Raw genomic sequence first — 24,884 nt, forward strand, 5'->3', positions numbered from 1 at the left:
ATGGCAGCGTCAAGACTACAATATATAGGAAGCCGACTTCCACTAACAGTCTTCTGCATTGGCAAAGTTACCACCCTACTTCACTCAAAAAGGGTATCCCGATAGGGCAATACTTACGGGCTAAACGAAACTGCTCTACAATAGAGAGTTTTGAGAATGAAAGCAAGCTCCTATATAGTAGATTTTTGGCAAGGGGATACCCGAAGAAAACCCTACACTATGCGTACAACAAGGCGAAAAGAAGTGACCGTACCATCTTACTTCATAAGGGCGAACAACAAGCTAGCCAAAAAAGCGCAGTGATACGATGCATAGGAAATTATGACGGACAGTATAAAAAAATAAACAACATTCTGGGACGACACTGGCATATATTGCTCTCAGATGATGAACTACAAGGAATTTTGACCCCCAGACCAGCTATCACGTATAGGAGAGGGCAAAACCTAAGAGAAAAGTTGGTGCATAGTCATTTCATGCAAGACAAAAAACAAGAGAAACCAACCTGGCTCCATACTGTAGGATCCTATCCCTGTGGTGACTGTAGTTTCTGTGGAAGAATGGTACCGAAAAAAGAATTTCACAATCCAGCTGATAACAAAAAATACCAGATTAAAGAATACATAAATTGCAAATCAATGGGAGTCATCTATGCCATACAGTGTGGCTGTCCAAAACTGTACGTGGGGAAAACAACACAGGAGCTTAGACGCATTTCTAAACATTTGAGTACCATCAATACGCTCAGCGATACACCACTTGCTAGACATGTGCAAAATATACATAATGGAAGTACTCAGAGTCTAATAGTGTGGGGAATCCAAAAATTGAAACTAGGCCCGAGGATGGGCAACCTGGATATACGACTACAGCAGGAGGAGGCTCGGTGGATTTACCGCCTCAATAGCCTCACCCCACAAGGCCTCAACGAGGGATTTACGTATACATCATTCTTATAAAAGAGATTCCAACGAACAACTGTAATAATGAATACTGTAAAATTTAGACCACTATAGAACCTCATTAAAGAGATACAAGAGGGAAGGAACCAGGTGCCCCATAAAAAATAAAAATACAAATATAAAGTAACTCTAAAATGCCTCCCCATACTGCAACCAATAAATTATTATTATAAGAGGATCTCTACAAAAGCACCAGTACCACCATTCACCAATCGAGCATTAATATCTAATTCAAATATCATCAAACATTTAAATAAAAAATTCGAGAAAAATCAAAAATAACAATTTCCTTTTGGTGGAAAAAATGGTATAAAAATATACATATAAAAATTAAATTGTTAATAAGGAAAGGATATTCTAACAATAGAACATACACCAGTAGGGAGGGACGCACCGACAGAGGGTACTGGCCTCAGATGCTCGCAGAAATCTAGCGAACGTGGAATATCATCATAAAGAATATCAAAATACCAATAAAGAATATCAATACACCTATTAACTTAGTCCAAACATCCATTGAAAATTCCTTCCGAAATCTATAAATATCAAAAATCAGCTCTCTAAAATATGGAAAAAAATAAAAATTAAACTATAACACCAACAATAATAATAAAAAACAAAAATGAAATGAAATAAAATAATATAAAAAATGTGTATCAAAATGAAATCACTAATAATAAGTATACTTACACGTTCTTTATATTCACCAGTCTGTAGTCACCATCACGAAGGGCGGAAGCATGTGACACCTATATATAAAAAATATAAAAAATGTATATAAAAAAAACCATGAAAAACATTCCAATAAATAAAAAATATATTATAATAAAAATGCGTATCAAAATGAAATCACTAATAATAAGTATACTTACACGTTCTTTACATTCACCAGTTTGTAGTTACCATCACGAAAGGTGGAAGCATGTGACACCTATATATAAAAAATAAAAAAAGTACAAAAAACCATGAAAAACATTCCAAAAAATAAAAAATATTAAAAAATAAAAAATACTAGAATATATAATAAATAATTAACATATAAATATGATAAGTGGATGTAGTAGACGACCTACGAAGTAATATTATAAACAAAGAGCACATAGATCCTCTATATGCAAAGAGAGATACAGCCAACAACAACAGAGGGCAGCCCCCCCTCCCCCCCCTCCCCCCCCATTCCTTTTCCTCCCCCTCTCCCCCCTCCCCCCCCCCCTGCCCCCCTCCCTTCCTCCTCCCCCCCCCTCCCCCCAATAGTATACATATTTAATAGAATGACATAGGAAAGAATTAAGGTAGATGATGGTATATATGAATTAGCTTTTTCAACTAGACCCCATAGATTAGTAAGACCACCACATCCTGTGTACAATAGTATATCCGAAATCAGTACCATCAGCCCGAGCATGCCCAGTCAGTACTAGGTAAGTATGTGCAGCAGCAAGTCCGGACATATGCACATTGAAACCGCGATGAAGTAAAGCGGTACCGATTACTAAGTTCAGGAGCATGCGCAAACAGGACGCAGCATCGATGCCTGGCACTAAGTTCCGGCGCAGGCGCCTTACCAAAATCAGACTATGAAGGTAAAATCTAAGTGCCCGGGCATGCGCACAAGAAGCTGACAAGCAGACCCAGCAGCCCACGCCAAGTTTGTGCGCATAGATGAGCGGCGCAGTTTAATGCCGATTGGAGGAGAAAGGAGTGGGAGGTTCTCCTCACAGTAACATATCTAACGTTAGTAGGGATTGGTTAAAACTCGAACGGAGTGTAGCAAGAGGGACACACATAGGGTAATATGATCATGACCGTGAATAGGAGGTGTTAAAAGCCAGGTTCCGCCCCCAACACAAACACTGCCCGATCCCCTGAAGACGCCAAGAGAGCTTGGCGAAACATGTCGGGGGGCAGAGTGTGTTGGATGTTATTTTAGGCAGTGAGTGCGATGCCAAGCAGTAGGAGTATTACTTAATAGTCACTATTAGCACACTGGGAAAAAGCCCGTAGCTCAGCGAGCGCGTTGTGAAAAACAGTGCGCAGATACCAACTAGTAATTAGGGAACATGCCCGTTTCTAGAAGAGTACACTGTGCCATTAACAGTGCACCTGTAATAACGGCGAATTAATGCTGCATTGAGACAGCAGGAATTAGCTTAGAGAACCTAAAGGGCCCCCCAGTGGTCAATAAGCATATTATCTTAGGATACAATATAAGATACATTGTAATAGGGCAGGCACCACTGATAGTTTTAATGTGTGAGTTCAAGGCATCTATTTTAAACGTATGAAATAAAAGTTAAATTTTATATGCAAATAACCAATACATTTAGTAGCACGTATAAACCAAGAGACATTTGTGGTCTTATCGACCAAATGAAAATATTTCCAAAGTGGCCCCCCAGTCACAGAGCCCTTGTACTTCTCTCCCCTCCAGGGTTACTGTCTGGCAACGTGGCTGTCGATTATCTGTAGCGTGTACTGACATCACATCATGTAGTATCCCCAATGGCTCATCGGTAAGGTTGAACACCACTTCTTGGGTTGCTGGTTCTGCTTGGTAGTGGTGAGTGGCTGCCCGGGGTGCCAGATTTTGACGGGCTTGATTCCAGGCTTGCCGGCTCCGGTTCTGGGTGCACTCTCTTGCCATGTGGCACCATTGCTTGCAGGAATGGCACTGGATGTTGGCCCTGCCATTATAACGAGACTGGGAGTTGTGTCCCACAGGTGTTGGTCTCAATGGGGTTGTTGTAGGAGCGGTAGTAGTGACTGGACCAGGATGGGTGCTGGGTCGGGCATACCCTCGGTTAAAGTTCCCATGATGCCTCCTAGCGTCGTAGTGCTGGTCTGCCAATCGTGCCGCCTCTGTGAGGGTGAGGGGTTTTCTGTCCCTTACCCATTCTTGTGTCTCCGGTGTTAGGCCATTGAAGAACTGCTCTAATAATAACAGCTGGTGTAACTCCTCCATGGTGGTAGCTTGGCTGGCTTGTATCCACCCCTGGGAAGCTTGATCCAGCTTGTGTGCCCATTCTGCGTGGGAGTCCTTGTCTGCTTTGCGAAATCCTCTGATCTTGCGCCGGTACGCCTCCGGGGTAATAGCATATCTCTCCAGTAGCGCTTGCTTTACCCGGGCATAATCTTTTCTGTACTCTCTGGGCACAGTCCGGTATGCTTCGGCAGTACGACCGGATAATTTGCCTGCAAGTAAGGGTACCCACACGGCCTGCTCCAAATCATGCAGGTCACACAGCCTTTCAAAATCCTGTAAATAACCATCGATCTCATCTTTGTCTTTGCAAAAGGTTTTAATAGCATGGTGGGGTATTTGGGGTTTTACCTGGCTAGTAGTGAAAAACTTCATAGATTCTGCTCTGGGTGAGAATTCCTGCTGTCTGTGTGCCATCACATACTCCTGCACATCTACAAAAATTGCGGTCATTAATTCCAAAGGTACTGGACTGGGTAAGAATTCCAGCCTGGTTCTCACTTCTCTTTGGAATAGGGTCTCCTCCATGCTTGTTGGGGGTGTAGCACTGCGAGCTCTGTCTCCCTCCATCAGTTCGGCAATAAGTACCGCTTTAGACTTATTGCTGGCTATCTTACCCCTGGCTTCCAACAGTTCCTTTAACGTTTGCCGTTTCAATATGTTGTAATCTGTCTCTATTCGCCTCTATGCTCGTTTCTTTGCTGCCTACGAATTGCCATTCACTTTTCCATTCGGCAGTTCCAATTGCATGAACGGCGCTTTTCGGCTGGAAGGTTGGATCCCACTGCTGCCACCAATTGTAGCGGAGCTGCAATATTAAATCCCAATATCTCCGCTGATAAAGCAAGGTAATCCACACCGAGCGCTGAAAATAGGCAATATTCCCATATCCCCCCAGTAACCGGACGAAACACAGTTCTGGGAGTCAACTATCTTTATTTAGGCCTAGCACACCTACTTTAAACCCCCCAACAGCCTCATTTACATACAATAGGGTACATAGATGACTATGGTACAAGGAAGGGTGGGGCCAGATAATAGCAAGGGCTGATGGGAGATGGAGGGGGGACAGAGCAGCTGGTTTAAACTGGTCTCCCAGTGTCCCTGAAACAACACCCTGCTGGGGAAACAATGGGACAGGAAAAGGGGGGGAAGAGGCACAGAAAAGCACTGCATATAACATAGTAAACATTACAGTAAGAGCAAGATATATACAAAGACATTCTATAAGTGGCGATGTTTGCCACACTCAATATATTCTTTGGTGGGTGTAGTTTCCAAAATGGGGTCAACTTTTATGGGTTTCCACTGTAGGGGTACCTCAGGGTCTCTTCAAATTCAAAATGGTGCCCAAAAAGCATTCTAGCAAAATCTGCCTCCAAAATCCATATGGCGCTCCTTTCCTTCTGACCACTGCCACGTGCCCATAGAGCAGTTTACCGCCATATATGGGGTATTTCTGTAAACTGCAGAATCAGTGTAATGTATATTTAGGTTTATTTTGCTGTTAACCCTTGCTGTTTTAGAAGAAAAAAATTGATAAACATAAAATCTACAATTTTTTTTTACATTTTTGAAATTTCACCTCCATTTTCCTTTAATTCTTGTGGAACACCTCAAGGGTTAACAAAGTTTGTGACATCAGTTTTGAAAAATTTGAGGGGTGTGGTTTCTAGAATGCGGTCATTTATGAGTGGTTTCCATTAGGTAAGCCCCTCAAAATCACTTTGTAACTGAATCGGTGCTTAAAAAAATGGTTTTGGAAATTTTGTTGAAAATTTTTAAAATGTCTTCTAAACTTCGAAGCCTCTAACATCCTAAAAAAATAAAATGACATTTATAAAATGATGCCGACATAAAGTAGACATCTGGGGAATGCTGAATGATAACTATTTATGAGGCATTAGTATCTGTCTTAAATGTAGAGAAATTCAAATTTAGAAAATTGTGAATTTTTCCAAACATTTGGTAAATTTGGGATTTTATAATAAAGATGAAATCTATCGACTCAAGTTCACCACCGTCATGAAGTACAATGTGTCACCAGAAAACAGAACGGCTCGGATAAGTAAAAGCTTTCCAAAGTTATTACCACATAAAGTCTCACACATCAGGTTTGCAAAAAATGTCCTGTGCAGAAGAGTGAAAACTGGCCCGGGGTAGAAGGGGTTAAACAGTATAAATCTGTGCAAGTTAACCCTTTAAAGTGAAATAAAGTAAGGAGTTGATCACTTTGTGTAGAGGAAACGGGCAAATGTCTAGACTTCCGAGTACCCCTAAAATGTGCAGACTTCCGAGTACCCCTAAAATGTGCAGACTTCTGAGTACCCCTAAAATGTCCAGACTTCCGAGTACCCCTACTCCAGGGCACTCCCCCATCCGCTCCTGGAGTTTACCATAGTAACACTTGTAGTATTAGTGCTCAGAACCAGGTAGCGACACACGTTCCTCTTTTTGATTGCAGACTTTTTATTCTATTTTCTGCACATGATTATGTGGGCGGCCATCTTGTCAGAGCTGCTCTTTACAGCACTCAGAAATGTGCTTTACTGCAGCCACATGACCATAGACAGACTGGAGATGACTCATTGACTTCTATGGTAGAGTGCAGTGAGCATGCTCTGTGACCTGTGCAAAGGCCATTGTGCGGGGAGGGGAGGAGGGGAGCTGTGAACAATGTCTTCTGACGTCTATGGAAGAGTATTGTAGGCATGCTCGGTGGCCTGTGCAGAAGTCACTGTACAGAGAGGTAGCAGACAAGCTATCACTATTGTGTTATCTGTATATAGGTGTTACCTGACATTGTAATTCCTCATTACAGCCCCGGTCTCAGCAGTGACTCTGAGCAGTAACGCATCCTCCGCAGAGCTCTGGGAAGGACAGGACTCAGTGTCTCTCCATTGCTCAGCTCAGGGTTCAGCCATCACCTTCACATGGAGCCTGGATGGAAAACCAGTGTCCTCAAAGCCTCCATATTACATTACTGAGAGCAATTCTCCTCCGTACTCCAATCTGACCATCAGCCCGATCTCCAGGAACGACGGTGGACCCTTCACCTGTACAGCGTCCAACCTGCTGAATAGCTCCACCAGCAATGAGCTCAGCTTCAGTCTCAACTGTGAGTAGAATAGTTCCGCACATGTAGTGTCTTGTATGCGTGCTGCCCTCTCACTGGCCCATGTCAGCTGCACGGGGTCACCTATGGGATTTATACTGAATATATGAGTATATACAACACAATCCTCCATCCCCTCAATCATCTATCAACTGGGTTAGGAAGAACGGCCTAGAATACAACGGGAAGATTATGCATACCGCCATATGGTCATCTCACTGGCTCTACCACTGCCCATACCATGTTCTAGTGTGGGAGGCACAGGCTGTGGAGGCTCCAGCATGAGCTCTTCTGTGTCTTCAGGTATACAGGAATCATCTGTAGACACGTGTTCACACCCTAGATCCACAGCCAGAGCATGTATAAAGGCGCAATGACCGCCTGTCCTCTTATGGTTACCAGGTGCCGTTTCTGGACCCATCACTACTGTACGTTGTCTTCTCACAGGGCGCCCGGGTGGAGAAATGTCATGTCCAGTAACTTCTAATGGCGATATTTTGAGCCTTGTCTGCTCTTGGGAAAATGGTCGACCTCCCGCCAATGTGACGATGACATTTAACGGCACAACAGGGATGAATCCAAACATCGTGACCAGGAATGTGTCCTCCAAGACTCTGATCTGGGGCTCAGTCCTCAACTGCAGGGGTGATCAGCTGGGGAAGACGTCAATCTGTCTGAAGATCCTGGGTGAGTCACAAATATGGCATCAGTATTTACATTTAAAAGTCTATAACTGTGTCCCCTTTGGCCATATCAACGGAAAATAAAAGTTATGGCTAGTGGAACGTAAGGAAGAAAAAAACAAAAATGCATAAACCAAAATGGTCCCAAAATGGTGGTTAATGCTATCATGGAGACATATTATGTGCCAAAAATATAAAGAAATTACAAATAAAACAAAAAAAAATGCCCACGGCAGCCAAAACCGTCACCATAGTCGCCCCGTACACATAAAACAATATATTTTATATATCACAACAATCGACACAAAATAGGGGACACATTTTAATCATTTATGTTGGTGTCAATTTGCATATTTAAAGAATAAGGAGCTATAGTTTGACAAGTTTAAAAACAAAATACTTTTTTTTTAAATGCAGTTTGCCACCCAACCCAAAAAAAATAATAATAATATCCTAAGGTATATACATCATCAAATTGTTAAGATGTGTGGCCCAATGCTGTCCCCGTATTCTGTGTGTACTGTATACATAGGCATCTATGTGTATGTACTGTATGTGCTTATACCTCTAGGTACCGTGCCTGGTGGAGAGACCTCAGGAAGCTGCCGACCTCCTGTCTGCAGGGCGATAATTTGGCTTCTTATTAGGAGCAATAAGACATTTGTGTTTTTCCACTACTGAACACCAAATCTTCCTCTTGTGTCTTCTTAAGAATATCAATTACAGTGCCGTCTTCTTCATAATATATGAGATATATAAAAATACACTGGCAGCAGCATTGTCCTCTTCCCCAGCCCCCCCATTGGCTAGCATTGTTTTCCTCCCTAGCCCCCTACTAGCAGCAACATTTTCCTCTTTCCCAGACCCATCCTCTAGCAGCAGCACTGTCCTCATTCCCATCCTTCCCCCTCTAGTAGCAGCACTGACCCCATTCCCATCCTTCCCCCTCTAGTAGCAGCACTGTCCCCATTCCCATAATTCCCCATCTAGTAGCAGCACTGTCCCCATTTCCATTCTCCCCCTCTAGTAGCAGGACTGTTCCCATTCCCATACTTCCCCATCAAGTAGCAGCACTGTCCCCATTCCCATCCTTCCCCCTCTAGTAGCAGCACTGTTCCCATTCCCATCCTTCCCCCTCTAATAGCAGCACTGTCCCCATTCCCATCCTTACCCCTCTAGTATCACCATAGTCATCCTTCCCCTCTCTGTAGCATGTCTCCTTACTGTACGATTTCTTTCCTCAGAGCCTCCATATTCTCCAGTACATAATAATACAATAGAAGTAGTACCAGAAGGAGGTAGTATCACCCTGACGGTATATGTAACGGCAAGACCTACTTACCGTATATCTTCTAAGATCCTCCCGGCGACCTTCACCTGGTATATGGACAAGACGGAAATAAAGAGCGGCGTCACCTCCACAAATGATTCATCCAACCTCCACATCTCCGAGGTGACGAAGGCGAATTCTGGAAGATATGAATGTACCGCCAGAAATGTGATCGGAAGCGAGACCTTCATCTTCAATGTCAACGTAACTGCAAAAGGTAAGTTCTGCTCCATGTGTCTCTGGGGAACGTGTGAGGCCAGTACCTAGACCAGGGATCAGCAAACTCCGGCACTCCAGATGTTCTGAAACTACAACTCCCAGAGTGCTTCATACACTTCAATAGGAGTTGTGAGAACAGCCAAGCATGTTTGCATGCTGGGAGTTGTAGTTTCGCAGCAGCTGGAGTGCCAAAGGTTGCTCATCCCTGATCTAGACCGTGTTAACTCCGGTAGGTGGTCTACAGGTCTGTCAGGTTTATCACAGTCACTCGATGGTAAAGTTGGAGCATTTTAGGCCTATGTTTACACCTATTGGTTTGACAACTTTGCATCAAAAATTTACTGGAATTTTGGAGCACATGGTCACATATTGAGGCCCACCCGTGTACCTATCCTTCCCTGTTAACAGATTTCACCCTTTGCTGCCTGTTCCTTGTATTAACCCTCTGCTGCACACCCTGACTTTGGACTGTTTATTGATTTGTACATGCTGCGTGTAACGGACCGTTCAGCACACAACTCCGTTCAGACGATATCCCCCTTTTCAATGCACAGGCAGCTACTGCAAGCACCAGTCTGCCGAACTGCAAACTACCCGAATCCTTCAACTCCGGAACAGGAAACACACGAACACTGGAAACAGCTGAACAGGAAAAGCATACAATCGGCTTACACTCCTGGCAATCAGCATACAATCCAATTCCCCCAATAACGAGACGACACTTCACTTGAAGGTTAAGCAGAACTCTTTAATGGGTTATTTTTCAGCCTTTTATGCAGGTCTCCTAGCAAGGGACACTCCCCCTGAGCCCTTGTAAAAGACTGTGACAGTTTATATTTTAGCCAATCACATGCATTTACAGTATTGAAACCTTCCCAGCAATTGTACACAAAATCCCCTTCCCTCTGTCTGTAACGCAATCAACAAAATACAATGAGCATTGTCTGTGACGCAATTAACTAACACACTGGCATTGTCTGAGACGCAATCCACAAAATACAATTACCAAACGTAATGGGCTAACTTAATCACTCACATACAGAAAACACACATTTTTCCCCAAAACACAGAAAACACCCCAAAACCCCACACATCCCCATAATGTATACATCCATGGATAGCTCTGATCTGGGTGAACAACGTATCCAAAAATCACTCAGATTCGAGCAGGGGTTCCCGAATTCCATGGAAGTCACATTTGGCCGGCCGCAAGCATGGCTTTCCTGCCCAAAACAGTTCCACAGATTTAAGCTGTGCGGCCGGTCTGTCTTCTCCATCAAAGTTAGTATGGGCCATAATCCTGGGGCAGGAGGCTGGCAAACAGCCCCCTCCAAAACACTGCGTGCCAAGAGGAGGGGAGATGATAGGAACAGTATTAGTAGCAATAATGGAGGTCATAGTTACTCACTCTGGTACTCCCTTGGACCGTGCAGTGATGTGAAGGGTGCATCTTTCTTCCCTTAAGGGCAGCTCCCTAGATTTGCCAATTCTCCTGCCTGATAGTGGTTCAGGGTTCCCTTGGTGGCGGTAGATTTTGAGGTGCAAGGAAGAATTCCCTTAAACTTGGGGCAATGATCCGTTGTGAAGCTCAGCTTCTGTGCCACACGGTTACCAGAACGTGAGCCCAGTCTGGTGGAGACAGAAAGGGTTAATGTACTGATGAACCTGCTGTGAGTACTTCTCCTAATACCATAGGTTGTGGTCCTTTACGGGCTCCCGAAATAACGATGTTGACCTCTGACATTTCCAGCCGTTCGTCCTAAAAATGGCCTTAGTGGTGGTGAAATCGCCGGCATCGTCATCGGCGTCCTCGCTGGGCTGACCATTATTGGGATCATCGTCTTCTTCATTGTGAAGAAAAGTACGGTATTTGTATGTTCTGTCTGTCCTTGTCCGTGTATACAGCTGGTAGATCCATATACACTCTGTATACATCTCCTCATTCCTGATATATCCATATATACTCTGTATACTGCTCCTCATTCCTGGTAGATCCATATACACTCTGTATACAGCTCCTTATTCCTGGTAGATCCATATACACTCTGTATACATCTCCTCATTCCTGATAGATCCATATATACTCTGTATACCGCTCCTCATTCCTGGTAGATCCCTATACACTCTGTATACAGCTCCTCATTCCTCGTAGATCCCTATACACTCTGTATACAGCTCCTCATTCCTGGTAGATCCATATACACTCTGTATACCGCTTCTCATTCCTGGTAGATCCATATACACTCTGTATACAGCTCCTCATTCCTCGTAGATCCCTATACACTCTGTATACACCTCCTCATTCCTCGTAGATCCATATACACTCTGTATACAGCTCCTCATTCCTCGTAGATCCATATACAGTCTGTATACAGCTCCCCATTCCTGGTAGAGCCATATACACTCTGTATACAGCTCCCCATTCTTCGTAGATCCATATACACTCTGTATACAGCTCCTCATTCCTGGTAGATCCATATACACTCTGTATACAGCTCCTCATTCCTCGTAGATCCATATACACTCTGTATACAGCTCCTCATTCCTGGTAGATCCATATACACTCTGTATACAGCTCCTCATTCCTGGTAGATCCATATACACTCTGTATACAGCTCCTCATTCCTGGTAGATCCATATACACTCTGTATACAGCTCCTCATTCCTCGTAGATCCATATACAGTCTGAATACATCTCCTCATTCCTCGTAGATCCATATACAGTCTGTATACATCTCCTCATTCCTGGTAGATCCATATACACTCTGTATACAGCTCCTCATTCCTCGTAGATCCATATACACTCTGTATACAGCTCCTCATTCCTGGTAGATCCATATACACTCTGTATACAGCTCCTCATTCCTCATAGATCCATATACACTCTGTATACAGCTCCTCATTCCTGGTAGATCCATATACACTCTGAATACATCTCCTCATTCCTCGTAGATCCATATACACTCTGTATACCACTCCTCATTCCTGGTAGATCCATATATACTCTGTATACATCTCCTCATTCCTCGTAGATCCATATACAGTCTGTATACAGCTCCTCATTCCTGGTAGATCCATATACAGTCTGTATACATCTCCTCATTCCTGGTAGATCCATATACACTCTGTATACAGCTCCCCATTCCTGGTAGATCCATATACACTCTGTATACAGCTCCTCATTCCTCGTAGATCCATATACACTCTGTATACAGCTCCTCATTCCTGGTAGATCCATATACTCTCTGTATACAGCTCCCCATTCCTGGTAGATCCATATACACTCTGTATACAGCTCCTCATTCCTCGTAGATCCATATACACTCTGTATACAGCTCCTCATTCCTGGTAGATCCATATACACTCTGTATACAGCTCCTCATTCCTGGTAGATCCATATACACTCTGAATACATCTCCTCATTCCTGGTAGATCCATATACACTCTGTATACAGCTCCCCATTCTTCGTAGATCCATATAAACTCTATATACATCTCTATACATTTTTAGTTATTTTCTTATTTAGGGTCGCATACTGGTGATGCTGCACTAAACATTTATGAAAATGCAGATTTTAGACCAGACCTCACCTACGAAACTAAACTGCCGGGATCGATGGTAAGACTTGCACCCTGCTGAGATGACTTTCCTGTCCTTTTATTATATGGTTGTCATTCAGGGGAAATACATGGTGGCCTCTCACTTCCCTAGTGATATCAGCAGTTCTTCTTTGGCTTTAGGAGAAAGATCCACGGTGATCTACCTGAAAGAGGATTCATCTTCTCCACAGGCTTTTTTTCCACATTCAGGAGAGGATTCATAACGAAGAGAAGTCTCAGTCTTTCTTTTTTATGTTTTCTATTTATGACCCTTTCCCTGCTTTGGCTTCCAAAGCCCCAAATATGGAAACCTGTCCTACGATCAGGATGACACTGGAACAGCACAGAAGCTACACAGAGTCACCTGCTGAGGTTTTGAAGGGAGAAACCAGAGATTACAGAGGTTGAAGTCCTGGCAATTAGTTATAAGAGCAGAGTCGAGCCAAAAACATCCACACAGGATTACAGTTATGAAATGTGTGGTTTGTGTCGGAGTTTCTCACTGAAGTTGTCTTGTTGTTATGCCCAAAAAACCTGGGCATACTTGGTCATCAGTGGGCAATGGAAATTAATTGGGTCAAGAATTTATGCAATGTGTCTGGTGCTGTTGGATAGGCTTTTCTTTTGTCCTTATCCTCCAGGATCTACTGACTACTCTGCTCCCAACCCTGCTTTCCTGAGGCCTCTTTCACACATCTGTGGTGACATTCATGTGCTACAATGACGTGTGAAAGAGGTCTTATGCTTATAGTTATATAAGGCCTCTTATGTAACCTCTCCTTCAGAATAGTCCATACATGTGTCCACCTTCTGCTCTAGAATAGTCCATGTATGTGCAACTTCTCCTCCAGAATAGTCCATATATGTGTCCATCTTGTCCTCCAGAATAGTCCATATATGTCTCCACCTTTTCCTCTGGAATAGTCCATGTATGTGTCCACCTTATTCTCTAGAATGGTCCATATATGTGTCCACCTTTTCCTCTGGAATAGTCCACGTATGTGTCCACCTTCTCCTCCAGAATAGTACATGTATGCGTTCACCTTCTCCTTCAGAACAGTCCATATTACAGTTACATAATTCTTAAGGTTGGAAAAAGACAAAAGTCCATCAAGTCCAGCCTGTAATTCTGCTATATCAATCCACGGAACAATTCCCTGGATCAATGTCCATCTTCCTTTTAAAATGGGGTGGGGCCAAAGGCAAAGGATGTGTGGCACAAGGTTTCTACACGTTGTCAGAAGCACCAATGTTATTGTGAGATATAAAGTCATCCAAACCTTTACTGAAGCATCTCCTGTATTTGCTGTGAGCGGCTCCTGCGGCTATTCCAGAGATTCACCGCTCTTACTGTAAAGAATGTTTGTCGCCTCTTATGACTGAATCAATTTTTATACAGGCGTAGGGAGCAGCCCCTTGTTCTTTGAGGGGGTTTAACACAGAATAGCTTCTCTCGATATTTTATGTATGGTCTTTTTTCAAGGCTATATAAAATTCCGTTCTTTTACTCTTTGATCCGAGCTGAGATCTTCCAGGCCCTTTATCAGTTTAGTCGCTCTCTTTTGCACTTTTTCTAACACCGGGGCTTCCTTTTTATGGGCTGGTGCCCAGAACTGAACCGCATGTGACGGTAGTAGAAAATATCCTCGTCAAGCATTCCCTTCTTCCCATAAAAGAAAATCACCCAATATTCCACGAGTAGGAATATCCCTGGAATCACCGAATAATCCACACATGAGTCAACTTAATGCTGGAACAAGACTGATTTACTGGTACACAGAACTCACAATTTATGCAGCAAAAAACTCCTCCTCTGGGCCAGACTAGATAATTGAGTTTTAAGAATAGACACAGCTCAATTATCCTAAAACTCCTCCTCTGGGCCAGGCTAGACAATTGAGTTTTACCAATACACACAGCTCAATTATCTGCTGGCCAGAACATTTACAATTCTTAACAATTTCAGACAAGTACTTTCTATCCCACCTACAAACATAATCTCAACATCATTGTCCGGTACACGAATACATTCATTCTTGACATTTGGAACCGAACAATATAGTCCTCAAAATAGCAGGGAGAGAATCAAACTGAAGCATATAGGCAATTGCATAAAAGTCCTTCACAATGGCCCCCCTTTTTCTCCCTGCTCCGGCAACTCGGTTGGACCTTTCCTGGTCCAGTAGGGTTGACGGGTTCAGAGCTTTTAGTCCGAGGTTAAATCCGTTTGGCGTGACAATCCATCGGCATTCCCGTTTTGCTTGCCTGGGCGATAATGAATCGTAAAGTCATAGGGCTGTAAGTCCAAGCTCCAGCGTAGCAAACGGGCGTTGTCCCCTGAAACCCGGTTAAGCCACACCAAGGGGTTGTGATCGGTGATGAGAGTGAACGCCCGGCCATAAAGGTAAGGTGTGAGCTTTTTGAGTGCCCATACCAAGGCCAAAAACTCTTTTTCAATGGTGGCATAACTGACCTCCCTTGGCAACAGCTTCCGACTCAGGTATGCCACCGGGTGCTCTCCTCCATCCTCCCCGATCTGGCTTAGTACTGCCCCCAGTCCAAACATTGAACCGTCTGTATGGACAATAAATCTTTTGTTAGGATCTGGGGTAACCAACACCGGAGCATTAGCCAGAGCAGTCTTTAGTGCTTGGAAAGCCACCTCGCATTCCGGGGACCACAGGACTTGTCGGGGTAGCTTCTTTTTGGTCAAGTCGGTCAGGGGTTTGGCCAGGGCGCTATAGTCGGGTACAAAGCGTCTGTAATAGCCGGCTGTGCCTAAGAAAGCCATGACTTGTGTCTTGGTGTGGGGAGTGGGCCAATTGGCAACGGCCTCGATCTTAGCCGGCTCCGGCCGTTGCTTACCACATCCTACTCAGTGGCCCAAATATTGTACCTCCGCCATACCCAAGTGACATTTGTCGGGTTTCAGGGTCAGCCCGGCCCCCCTGATCCTATCTAATACTACCCCTACGTGCTCTAGGTGCGCTTCCCAGGTATCGCTGTGGATGGCGATGTCATCCAGGTAAGCGCATGCAAAGCTCTGGAGACCCCTAAGTAACTGATCCACCATCCGTTGGAAGGTGGCCGGGGCGTTCTTCATCCCGAACGGCATAACCCGGAATTGGTATAGGCCGAACGGGGTGATGAAGGCCGACCTGGGTATGGCATCTTCTGCTAGGGGAATCTGCCAATATCCCTTGCATAGGTCTATGGTGGTCAGATACTTCCCTGCAGAGATACGGTCAAGCAGCTCGTCCATCCGTGGCATCGGATAGGCGTCCGTAACTGTCTTGTCGTTGAGGCGCCGGTAATCTACACAGAAGCGGGTTGTCCGATCCTTCTTTGGCACTAAGACTACCGGCGAGGCCCAAGGACTTTCTGAGGGTTCGATTACGTCTAGCCGAAGCATCTCATCTATTTCCTTCCGCATCCCTTCCCGGACTGCTTCGGGGATACGGTAGGGAGGCTGTCTCAGGGGTGCCTGTCCTGGAGTCTCTACCTTGTGTATGGCTAGGAGTGTGTATCCAGGCTCCTGAGAGAATGTGGCCTGTTTTGTTTCTAGTAAGCGGACAGCTTGAGCCCGCTCTTGTGGCTCCAGCTGTTCACCTAGCTGGACTTTCTTTATCTGGGTCATCCCTTCGTTACTGCCCAATAGGTCGGGAAGGGGTAGGGTCTCTGTGTCTTCTCCTGCTGGTGCACAGATAGCGGCTACCTCCTCTGCCCGTTCCTGATAGGCCTTGAGCATGTTGATGTGAAAGGTTCGTTTCACATCTTCATCCTCGCAGCTGGCTATCGTGTAGGTAGTGTCGCATATCTGTCCTATAACTTTATAGGGGCCCTGCCAGGCGGCCTGGAGCTTGTCTGTTCGAACCGGCCTTAATACCATGAACTTTTGGCCTATCTGAAAGCTCCGGTGCCTAGCCCGTCGGTCATACCATACCCTCTGGCGCTGTTGGGCCGCCCGGATGTTCTCTAGCACTGTCTGGGCTAATTCCTCCATGCGGTCCCTCAGCTCCAGGACATAAGGTACAACCGGGGTCCCCTCAATCTCTGTCTGCCCCTCCCAGTGATCCTTGATGAGATCTAAGGGCCCCCTCACCCGCCTCCCATAGAGAAGTTCGAAGGGTGAGAATCCGGTCGATTCCTGCGGCACCTCTCGGTAGGCAAAGAGAAGGTGTGGCAGGAATCGCTCCCAATCCTTGTATGCCCCCGTGAACGACTTCAACATTTGCTTTAGCGTTCCGTTGAAGCGCTCGCACAGGCCGTTAGTCTGGGGATGGTATGGGGAGCTAGTCAGGGATTTAACTCCACAGGTTTTCCATATCTGCTGGGTTACCTCGGCCGTGAATTGGGTACCTTGGTCGGACAGAACTTCCTTGGGAAAGCCTACTCGGGAAAATACTTTAACTAGGGCCTCTGCTACGGTCTCAGCCTGTATGTTAGAGAGAGCTACCGCTTCGGGGGAACGGGTGGCGTAGTCTACTATGGTGAGTATATACCGCTTGCCGGAACGGCTAGGTTGGGCCAGGGGCCCTATAATGTCCACGGCTACCCTTGTGAACGGTACTTCAATAATGGGCATGGAAACTAGTTTAGCCTTTGGGTGGTCTCCCTTTTTACCTATACGTTGGCATACCTCGCACGTTTGACAATACGCCCTGACGTCGTCGGACACCCCAGGCCAGAAGAAGTTCTGAGTTATCCGATACCCTGTCTTGCGTATTCCCAAATGGCCTGCCAAGGGTACGTCATGCCCAATCCTCAATAACTCCTGGCGGTATTTCCGGGGAACTACCAGCTGGCGTTTTTGCCTAGGCCCTGGTGTATTACCCCGGGTCTCGGTGAGCCTGTACAAGCGGCCTTCCTCCCAGATAAATTGCTCCTTCTCTAACCCCCCTTGGCCCCTCCTGGCTTTCTCTCGATACTTTCTGAGGGAAGGGTCTCCGGTCACCTCCCGCCCAAAGTCCTCTGGGGTGTCCCAGGGTAGGGGTTCTACAGTCAAGGGTAGGTTGGGTTGGCTTACCTGGGTCTCAGTAGGAAGCGGATGGCTCTCGGCAGCGCGACTTTGTGCTCTGGTGGTTACTGCGTGGGGCTCCTGAGCGGGGGTAGAGGCGAACGCCGAAGTCAGGGGGCCAATGTCGTTGCCCAGGATGACTTCAGAAGGTAAGTCTTTCATGACGCCCACATGAACATTGCCAGCTCCCGCACCCCAGTCTAGGTGTACCTGTGCAGTAGGAATACGGTATACTGCCCCCCCTGCCACTCTCACAGCAATTGATTTCCCCGGTTTCTCTGATGCCTTAATAAGGTGTCTTTGTACCAACGTGATGGTTGCCCCACTGTCTCTTAATCCCCGGGCGGTTTTTCCGTTAACCATGACCAGCTGACAATGGTGTTTCCTGTTGTCCGTAATAACAGATTGTACCATGAGGGCTTCGTAAAGGGTGCCCAATGGTTCTTCCTGACCCAGTTCCTGGGGATCCCAAGCCGAGTCTACACAATGGGCTGCTGCTGGTGGGCGGTACCCAGGTCGAGACCAATTTGACCTGGTGTTGTTGTCCATAGGGCAATTCTGCTTGTAGTGACCCAGCTGTTTGCACCGGAAGCAGCGTTGTTCATTGTCCTCCTGGCGTGGATAGCGAGGGCTAGATGTCACCGGTCTGTTAGGAGGTTGGTATCTAGCGGCTGGTGGGTGTGAGGGCACCGTTGGTCGTGGAGGTTGTACCCGTGGTGTGACCGGGTTCGTCTTGCGAGTATCCGCATATTCATCCGCCAACTTAGTGGCCTCTGGTAGAGTCATGGGCCTGCGATCTCTCACCCAGTCTTTGACATCATTCTGGATGTGATCGTAAAATTGTTCCAGGAGCATTAGTTGTAAAATGTCCTCTGCGGTGGTGGCCTGGCTGCTGTTGACCCAGTTAGAGGCCGACAGGGATAACTGGCATGCCCATTCCACATAAGAGTCTTTCGTGGTTTTGCGTGAGTCCCTGAACTTTTGTCGGTAGGACTCTGGGGTTACTGCATAACGAGCCAGGAGCACTTCTTTAACCCTGGCGTAGCTATGGATCTCCTGCTCTGGCACGGTCCGGAAAGCATCAGAAGCTTTGCCTGACAGTTTGCCTGACAATATTGAGACCCACTCTCCTCTATCTATTCGGTGCAGGTTACATTGTCGCTCAAAATCTGCCAGGTAATTATCAATGTCACAGTCTTTTTCATCAAAAGCTTTAAAAGCGCTAAACGGAATCTTCCTTGTGTCTGCTGTGCTGTACTCACTGTTTGGAGAATGTGCGGCTGCTCGTTGGACTGCTGCCAGTTTTAACTGTAGCTCTGCGTCTCTTATTTGTTTAGCCTCCTCCGCTAACAGGTTCATCACTTTCAGCACCACATCCGCCGTTGGGTTCGGACCGAACCATGCTAGCTTCTCTCTCATTGCGTTGTTGGCTGGTGATTCCTCCTCCTGAATCACTGGTGTCTCCATCTCTTGTACTGCTGGCGTTGCTGCAACCAAGTTCTCCTGGTCTAGCTCCATTAATTCTGCTATAATGACCCGCTTGGTTTTGTTGCTAGCAATCCTTCCACGGACTTCCAGTAGTTCTTTCAGTGTATTTCTTTTAAGCGGGGTGTACCAGCCTTCCATTCACTGTTCCCAGTGTCTGCTTGGAATCCTGGTGTAAAGGAAAGTAGAAGGGAAAATCCCGCTGCTGCCAACCAGTTGTGAGGGTAGTAGAAAATATCCTCGTCAAGCATTCCCTTCTTCTCATAAAAGAAAATCACCCAATATTCCACCAGTAGGAATATCCCTGGAATCGCCGAATAATCCACACATGAGTCAACTTAATGCTGGAACAAGACTGATTTACTGGTACACAGAACTCACAAGTTATGCAGCATAAAACTCCTCCTCTGGGCCAGACTAGATAATTGAGTTCTGACAATACACACAGCTCAATTATCCTAAAACTCCTCCTCTGGGCCAGACTAGATAATGGAGGTTTAACAATACACACAGCTCAATTATCCTAAAACTCCTCCTCTGGGCCAGGCTAGATAATTGAGTTTTACCAATACACACAGCTCAATTATCTGCTGGCCAGAACATTTACAATTCTTAACAATTTCAGACAAGTACTTTCTATCCCACCTACAAACATAATCTCAACATCATTGTCCGGTACACGAATACATTCATTCTTGACATTTGGAACCGAACAATATAGTCCTCAAAATAGCAGGGAGAGAATCAAACTGAAGCATATAGGCAATTGCATAAAAGTCCTTCACACCGCATATTCCAGATGAGGCCGCATCAATGCTTTGTATAGCGGCAATATTACATCCCTGTCCACGAGTCCATACCTCTTTTAATACAAGACAAAATTCAGTTGGCCTTCGAGGCAGATGACTGGCATTGCATGCTGCTATTTAGTCTATGATCTACTAATACACCCAGATCCTTCTCAGCCAGTGACTCTCCCAGTGTTACTCCCCCAGGACATATGCTGCAAGCAGATTGTTACCCCCCAAGTGTAGATGTAAGGCAGCACTCCCATTTAGTATCAATGTCATTATGTGACAATCGCTGCTCCTGGTCTATGTCCTGAAGTGCAGCACTCAACCCGGGTAAATTTGCCTTTTTAAAATTAAGGGGGTCATTTATCAAACTGGTGTAAAGGAGAACTGGCGTAGTTGCCCATAGCAACCAATCAGATTCCACCTTTTATTTTGGAAGCTCCTTAATGAAAGGAGGAATCTGATTGGTTGCTATGGGCGACTAAGCCAGTTCTACTCTACACCAGTTTGATAAATGCCCTTCTAAGTGTTTTTGACCTACCGACCCCAGTTTGTTTTTTACAGTTTGGTTGGAATATAATCATATTGTAGTCACTGTCACCGAGGTTTTCATGGACAGTGACATTGCCCTCAAGCTCTGCATTGTTAGAAATTACTAGATCCAGAAGAGCATCGCCTCTAGGAGGATCTTCTATAAACTGTCCCATAAAATTATCCTACAGAAAGCTGAGACATTTTCTCGCTTTTGCAACAGAGGCAGAACCATGTTCCCAATTTTTTAATTGTTTGTTAAAAGTTAAAATCTCCCATTATCAGCTCTGTGCCGCCTGCGCCACCCGCTCCATTTGCGATTACAGTTGATCTTCTATCTCCTCAGTTATATTGGGGGGTCTATAGATCCCACCAAGAATTATTGTCATTATTTTCTTCCCTCTGTAATTCCACCCACAAGGTTTCAACATCCTCACAACCTTCATCCACAATTGTTTCCATCACACTTACAGTATATTCATATCACTCGCAGCATACAGACATACACCACCACCTCTGCGGTCATCCCTATCGGACATTGACCACCACCTCTGGGGACAGGTCTATCGGACATACACCACCATCTCTGCGGCCAGCTCTATTGGACATACACCACCACCTCTGCGGTCATCCCTATCGGACATTGACCACCACCTCTGGGGACAGGTCTATCGGACATACACCACCATCTCTGCGGCCATCTCTATTGGACATACACCACCACCTCTGCGGTCATCCCTATCGGACATTGGCCACCACCTCTGGGGACAGGTCTATCGGACATACACCACCATCTCTGCGGCCAGCTCTATTGGACATACACCACCACCTCTGGGGACAGGTCTATCGGACATACACCACCATCTCTGCGGCCAGCTCTATTGGACATACACCACCACCTCTGCGGTCATCCCTATCGGACATTGACCACCACCTCTGGGGACAGGTCTATCGGACATACACCATTATCTCTGCGGACAGCTCTATTGGACATTACACCTACTCTATTGAACCATTTGGCCCATCTAGTCTGCCCAATATACTGAGTACTATAGATAGCCCCGGCCCTATCTTATATGAAGGATGGCCTTATGCCTATCCCATGCATGCTTAAACTCCTCCACTGTATTTGCAGCTGCCACTTCTGCAGGAAGGCTATTCCATGCATCCACTACTCTCTCAGTAAAGTAATACTTCCTGATATTACTTTTAAACCTTTGCCCCTCTAATTTAAAACTGTGTCCTCTTGTGGTAGTTTTTCTTCTTGTAAATCTTCTCTCCTCTTTTCCCTTGTTGATTCCCTTTATGTATTTAGCAGTTTCTCTCATCTCCCCTCTGTCTCGTCTTTCTTCCAAGCTCTACATGTTAAGGTCCTTTAATCTTTCCTGGTAATTTGTATCCTGCAATGCATTTTGCTTGCTAGACTTCTGCAATTTGTGAACATACATTTTAAGTTGTCATCAAATTTTACACTTTTAGGAAATTTATTTTTTATGATCATTTTTTTTCCTTCTTCAGAGTAAGTTTGTAGCTGACGGATTTCCTTATCCACTTTTGTAATCCTCCCCCCAACAATATATTCTGAACCTCTCTAACTTGTCTAGCTCCATATTTATATCCATATCCTCCTCTTCCTCGTCCCTAGTTTAAATGCATTGTCACCCCAGCCAGAATTCTTTCCCCCAACACAGCAGCTCCCCTAACATTGAGGTGCGAATTATCTGCGGAAAACAGTTTGTACCCCAGTGAAAAGTCAGCCCAGTGGTCTAGGAACCCAAACCCTTCTGCTCTACACCAAGATTTGAGCCATGCATTTAACTCCCTAAGCTCCAGCTGACGGCCCTGTGTAGCGTATGGCACCGGCAGGATTCTAGAGAACACTACCTTGGAGGTCCTTCCCTTCAGTTTGGAGCCTAATTCTTTAAAATTATTCTTAAGGACCTTCCACCTACCATTTATTTTGTCATTGATACCAACATGGACCACGACAGCTGGGTCAACCCCAACCCCTCCCAGTAGTTTATCCACCCTGTGAAGAAATCCCCCTTTTTTTTCAATATTTCTTCCTAGCCAATTCGGTAGGTGTAACTACCGAACGAAGACCACCCCCCCTGGCTCGTTAAACCTGAAAACCCGCTTCAATTAAGCCCTCTTCGTGTGCGGCCACTACCGAACGCCACGTGGCTGAGGAGACCACGGCCATCTTTCTTTCAGCCGAACAAAGGCAGCGGGACTTGGTCGTCGAGTGTCTGGAACTAAAATCGGACTCCCCGAACACCGGTTTCAAACAAACGAACGCTGGATCTATATGTACCGAATAGCTAGAAGAGCGCTATTCGGTACTTTTGTGCATACAAAGGAGGGGAACAATCGCTGCTAGGAGCCAGTGGAATCCATGCGGTACTTTATTTGTTTTTCCCTTTTACTAAAGTGACCGTCAAAAACACCCAAACTTATGGAACTATTTTGGGCAGCCCACCCAGGGTGAACCGGTCACAGAAGACTTCCATGTTTCTTTGAGAACCCCTAAACCGATCTGGGTGAAATTTGAATATGTTGATCACCCAGATCAGGGCTATCAGGGGACATATGATTTGTGGGGATACCTCATGTATAAAGGGGTGTTCCAGATATTGGGGAAAACTGTGACTTTTCTGCCTAGAGATAATCAAGTTGTTACTTTATCAGACTTGATTATCTCCAGGACTAGGGGAAGGCATTGTATGTTTATGCTGGAAGGGTTTTATGTTTCCATTGTACTTGATTGGCTATACTGTGTCCCTCCCTGTGGGATGTCCCCTTGCATGGGGACTTGCATAAAAGCCTGTGTGTGTTAATTAAAGCGTGTTCTATTTGTACCCTTCTTCTGGACTTCGGCTGATGTTTGGGGATCCGCATGCTTTATTAAGGGAATCATCTTAAAAAGTTATTGGCATTTCGTATGGAATTCGTCTACTTCAACTGCCAAATGGAGCGCTATATTCACCAGGCGCGGGCGGTTCGGGAGGAAACTACCGAATGTGGTTTAAATATACTTGGTTTCCTTACACATCCGTTCCACCACATGCTTAACCCTGGCACCAGGGAGACAGCAAAACATTCTGTTTAAGTGGTCTTGATTCTATCCGTCTTCCTGAATATAGAATCCCCTATAACCACTAACTGTCTAGGTCTACCTGCACGACCATCCCCCCGACTACTAGCTGGGCTGTTCTCCCAACTATTATGGACCACTGTATCTGCTAGGGCTGCCATTTATGAAACTGACACCTTTGTATCATCACCCAAGTTGGCAATTTTGCTTGGAAGCAGAGAAATAGGATTGGCCTTCCTCTTCTGGGATCCCTTTCTACTCCCTCTAAACACATTAACCAAGCTACTTGCTTGTTCCTGTTGATCCACCACCTGATCTCCATCTTCCATATCTACCCCACTAACTGCTTGCTCAGTGAGCCACATGCTCTTCTCAAGATTGTCAGTTGCTGTCAGTGTTGTATTTTGCTCTTCCAGATCTCTAACACAAGCTTACAGATGGGCGACATGCTCAACCTGGAACACCCGCTCCGGCCGTGCATCCATATGTCAGACTGTGCACTGAAGGAAACCTCCAATGTTGCTAGCCATGATCTCAGTTATAAAAAAACTAAAGATGAAAAATGGAGATTACTTACAGGCTCTCTGTGGCTTGTCTTTAGCTCCTTGACTTTAACTCTGGTTCTTTAACTCCTCTTATTCACAAGCCCATACCTTCTCCCCCAGAATAGACCATGTATGTGCCCACCTCTCCTCCAGAATAGTCCATGTATGTGTCCACCTTCTCCTCCAGAATAGTCCATGTATGTGTCTACCTTCTTCTCTAGAGTGGTCCATATATGTGCCGACCTTCTCCCCAGAATAGTCCATGTATGTGCCGACCTTCTCCTCCAGAATAGTCCATGTATGTGCCCACCTTCTCCTCCAGAATAGTCCATGTATGTGCCCACCTTCTCCTCCAGAATAGTCCATGTATGTGTCCACCTTCTTCTCTAGAGTGGTCCATATATGTGCCGACCTTCTCCCCAGAATAGTCCATGTATGTGCCGACCTTCTCCTCCAGAATAGTCCATGTACGTGCCCACCTTCTCCTCCAGAATAGTCCATGTATGTGCCCACCTTCTCCTCCAGAATA

At 45.5% G+C, this 24,884-nt stretch overlaps 1 protein-coding gene across 1 annotated transcript in view; it reads left to right on the forward strand.

Moving 5' to 3' along the window:
• Positions 1-12,929, forward strand: part of LOC120986771 (carcinoembryonic antigen-related cell adhesion molecule 1-like) — an 84,188-nt gene extending 71,259 nt beyond the window's left edge. Inside the window, exons 2-6 of the mRNA XM_040415478.1 lie at positions 6,764-7,060; positions 7,505-7,744; positions 8,985-9,287; positions 11,040-11,150; positions 12,817-12,929. Of these exons, the coding sequence (XP_040271412.1) occupies positions 6,764-7,060; positions 7,505-7,744; positions 8,985-9,287; positions 11,040-11,150; positions 12,817-12,929 (1,064 nt within the window). The remainder of the gene's footprint in view (positions 1-6,763; positions 7,061-7,504; positions 7,745-8,984; positions 9,288-11,039; positions 11,151-12,816) is intronic.
• The last annotated feature ends 11,955 nt before the right edge of the window (positions 12,930-24,884 follow it).

This window comes from Bufo bufo, chromosome 1, assembly GCF_905171765.1.
Source record: "Bufo bufo chromosome 1, aBufBuf1.1, whole genome shotgun sequence".
NCBI lineage: Eukaryota > Metazoa > Chordata > Amphibia > Anura > Bufonidae > Bufo > Bufo bufo.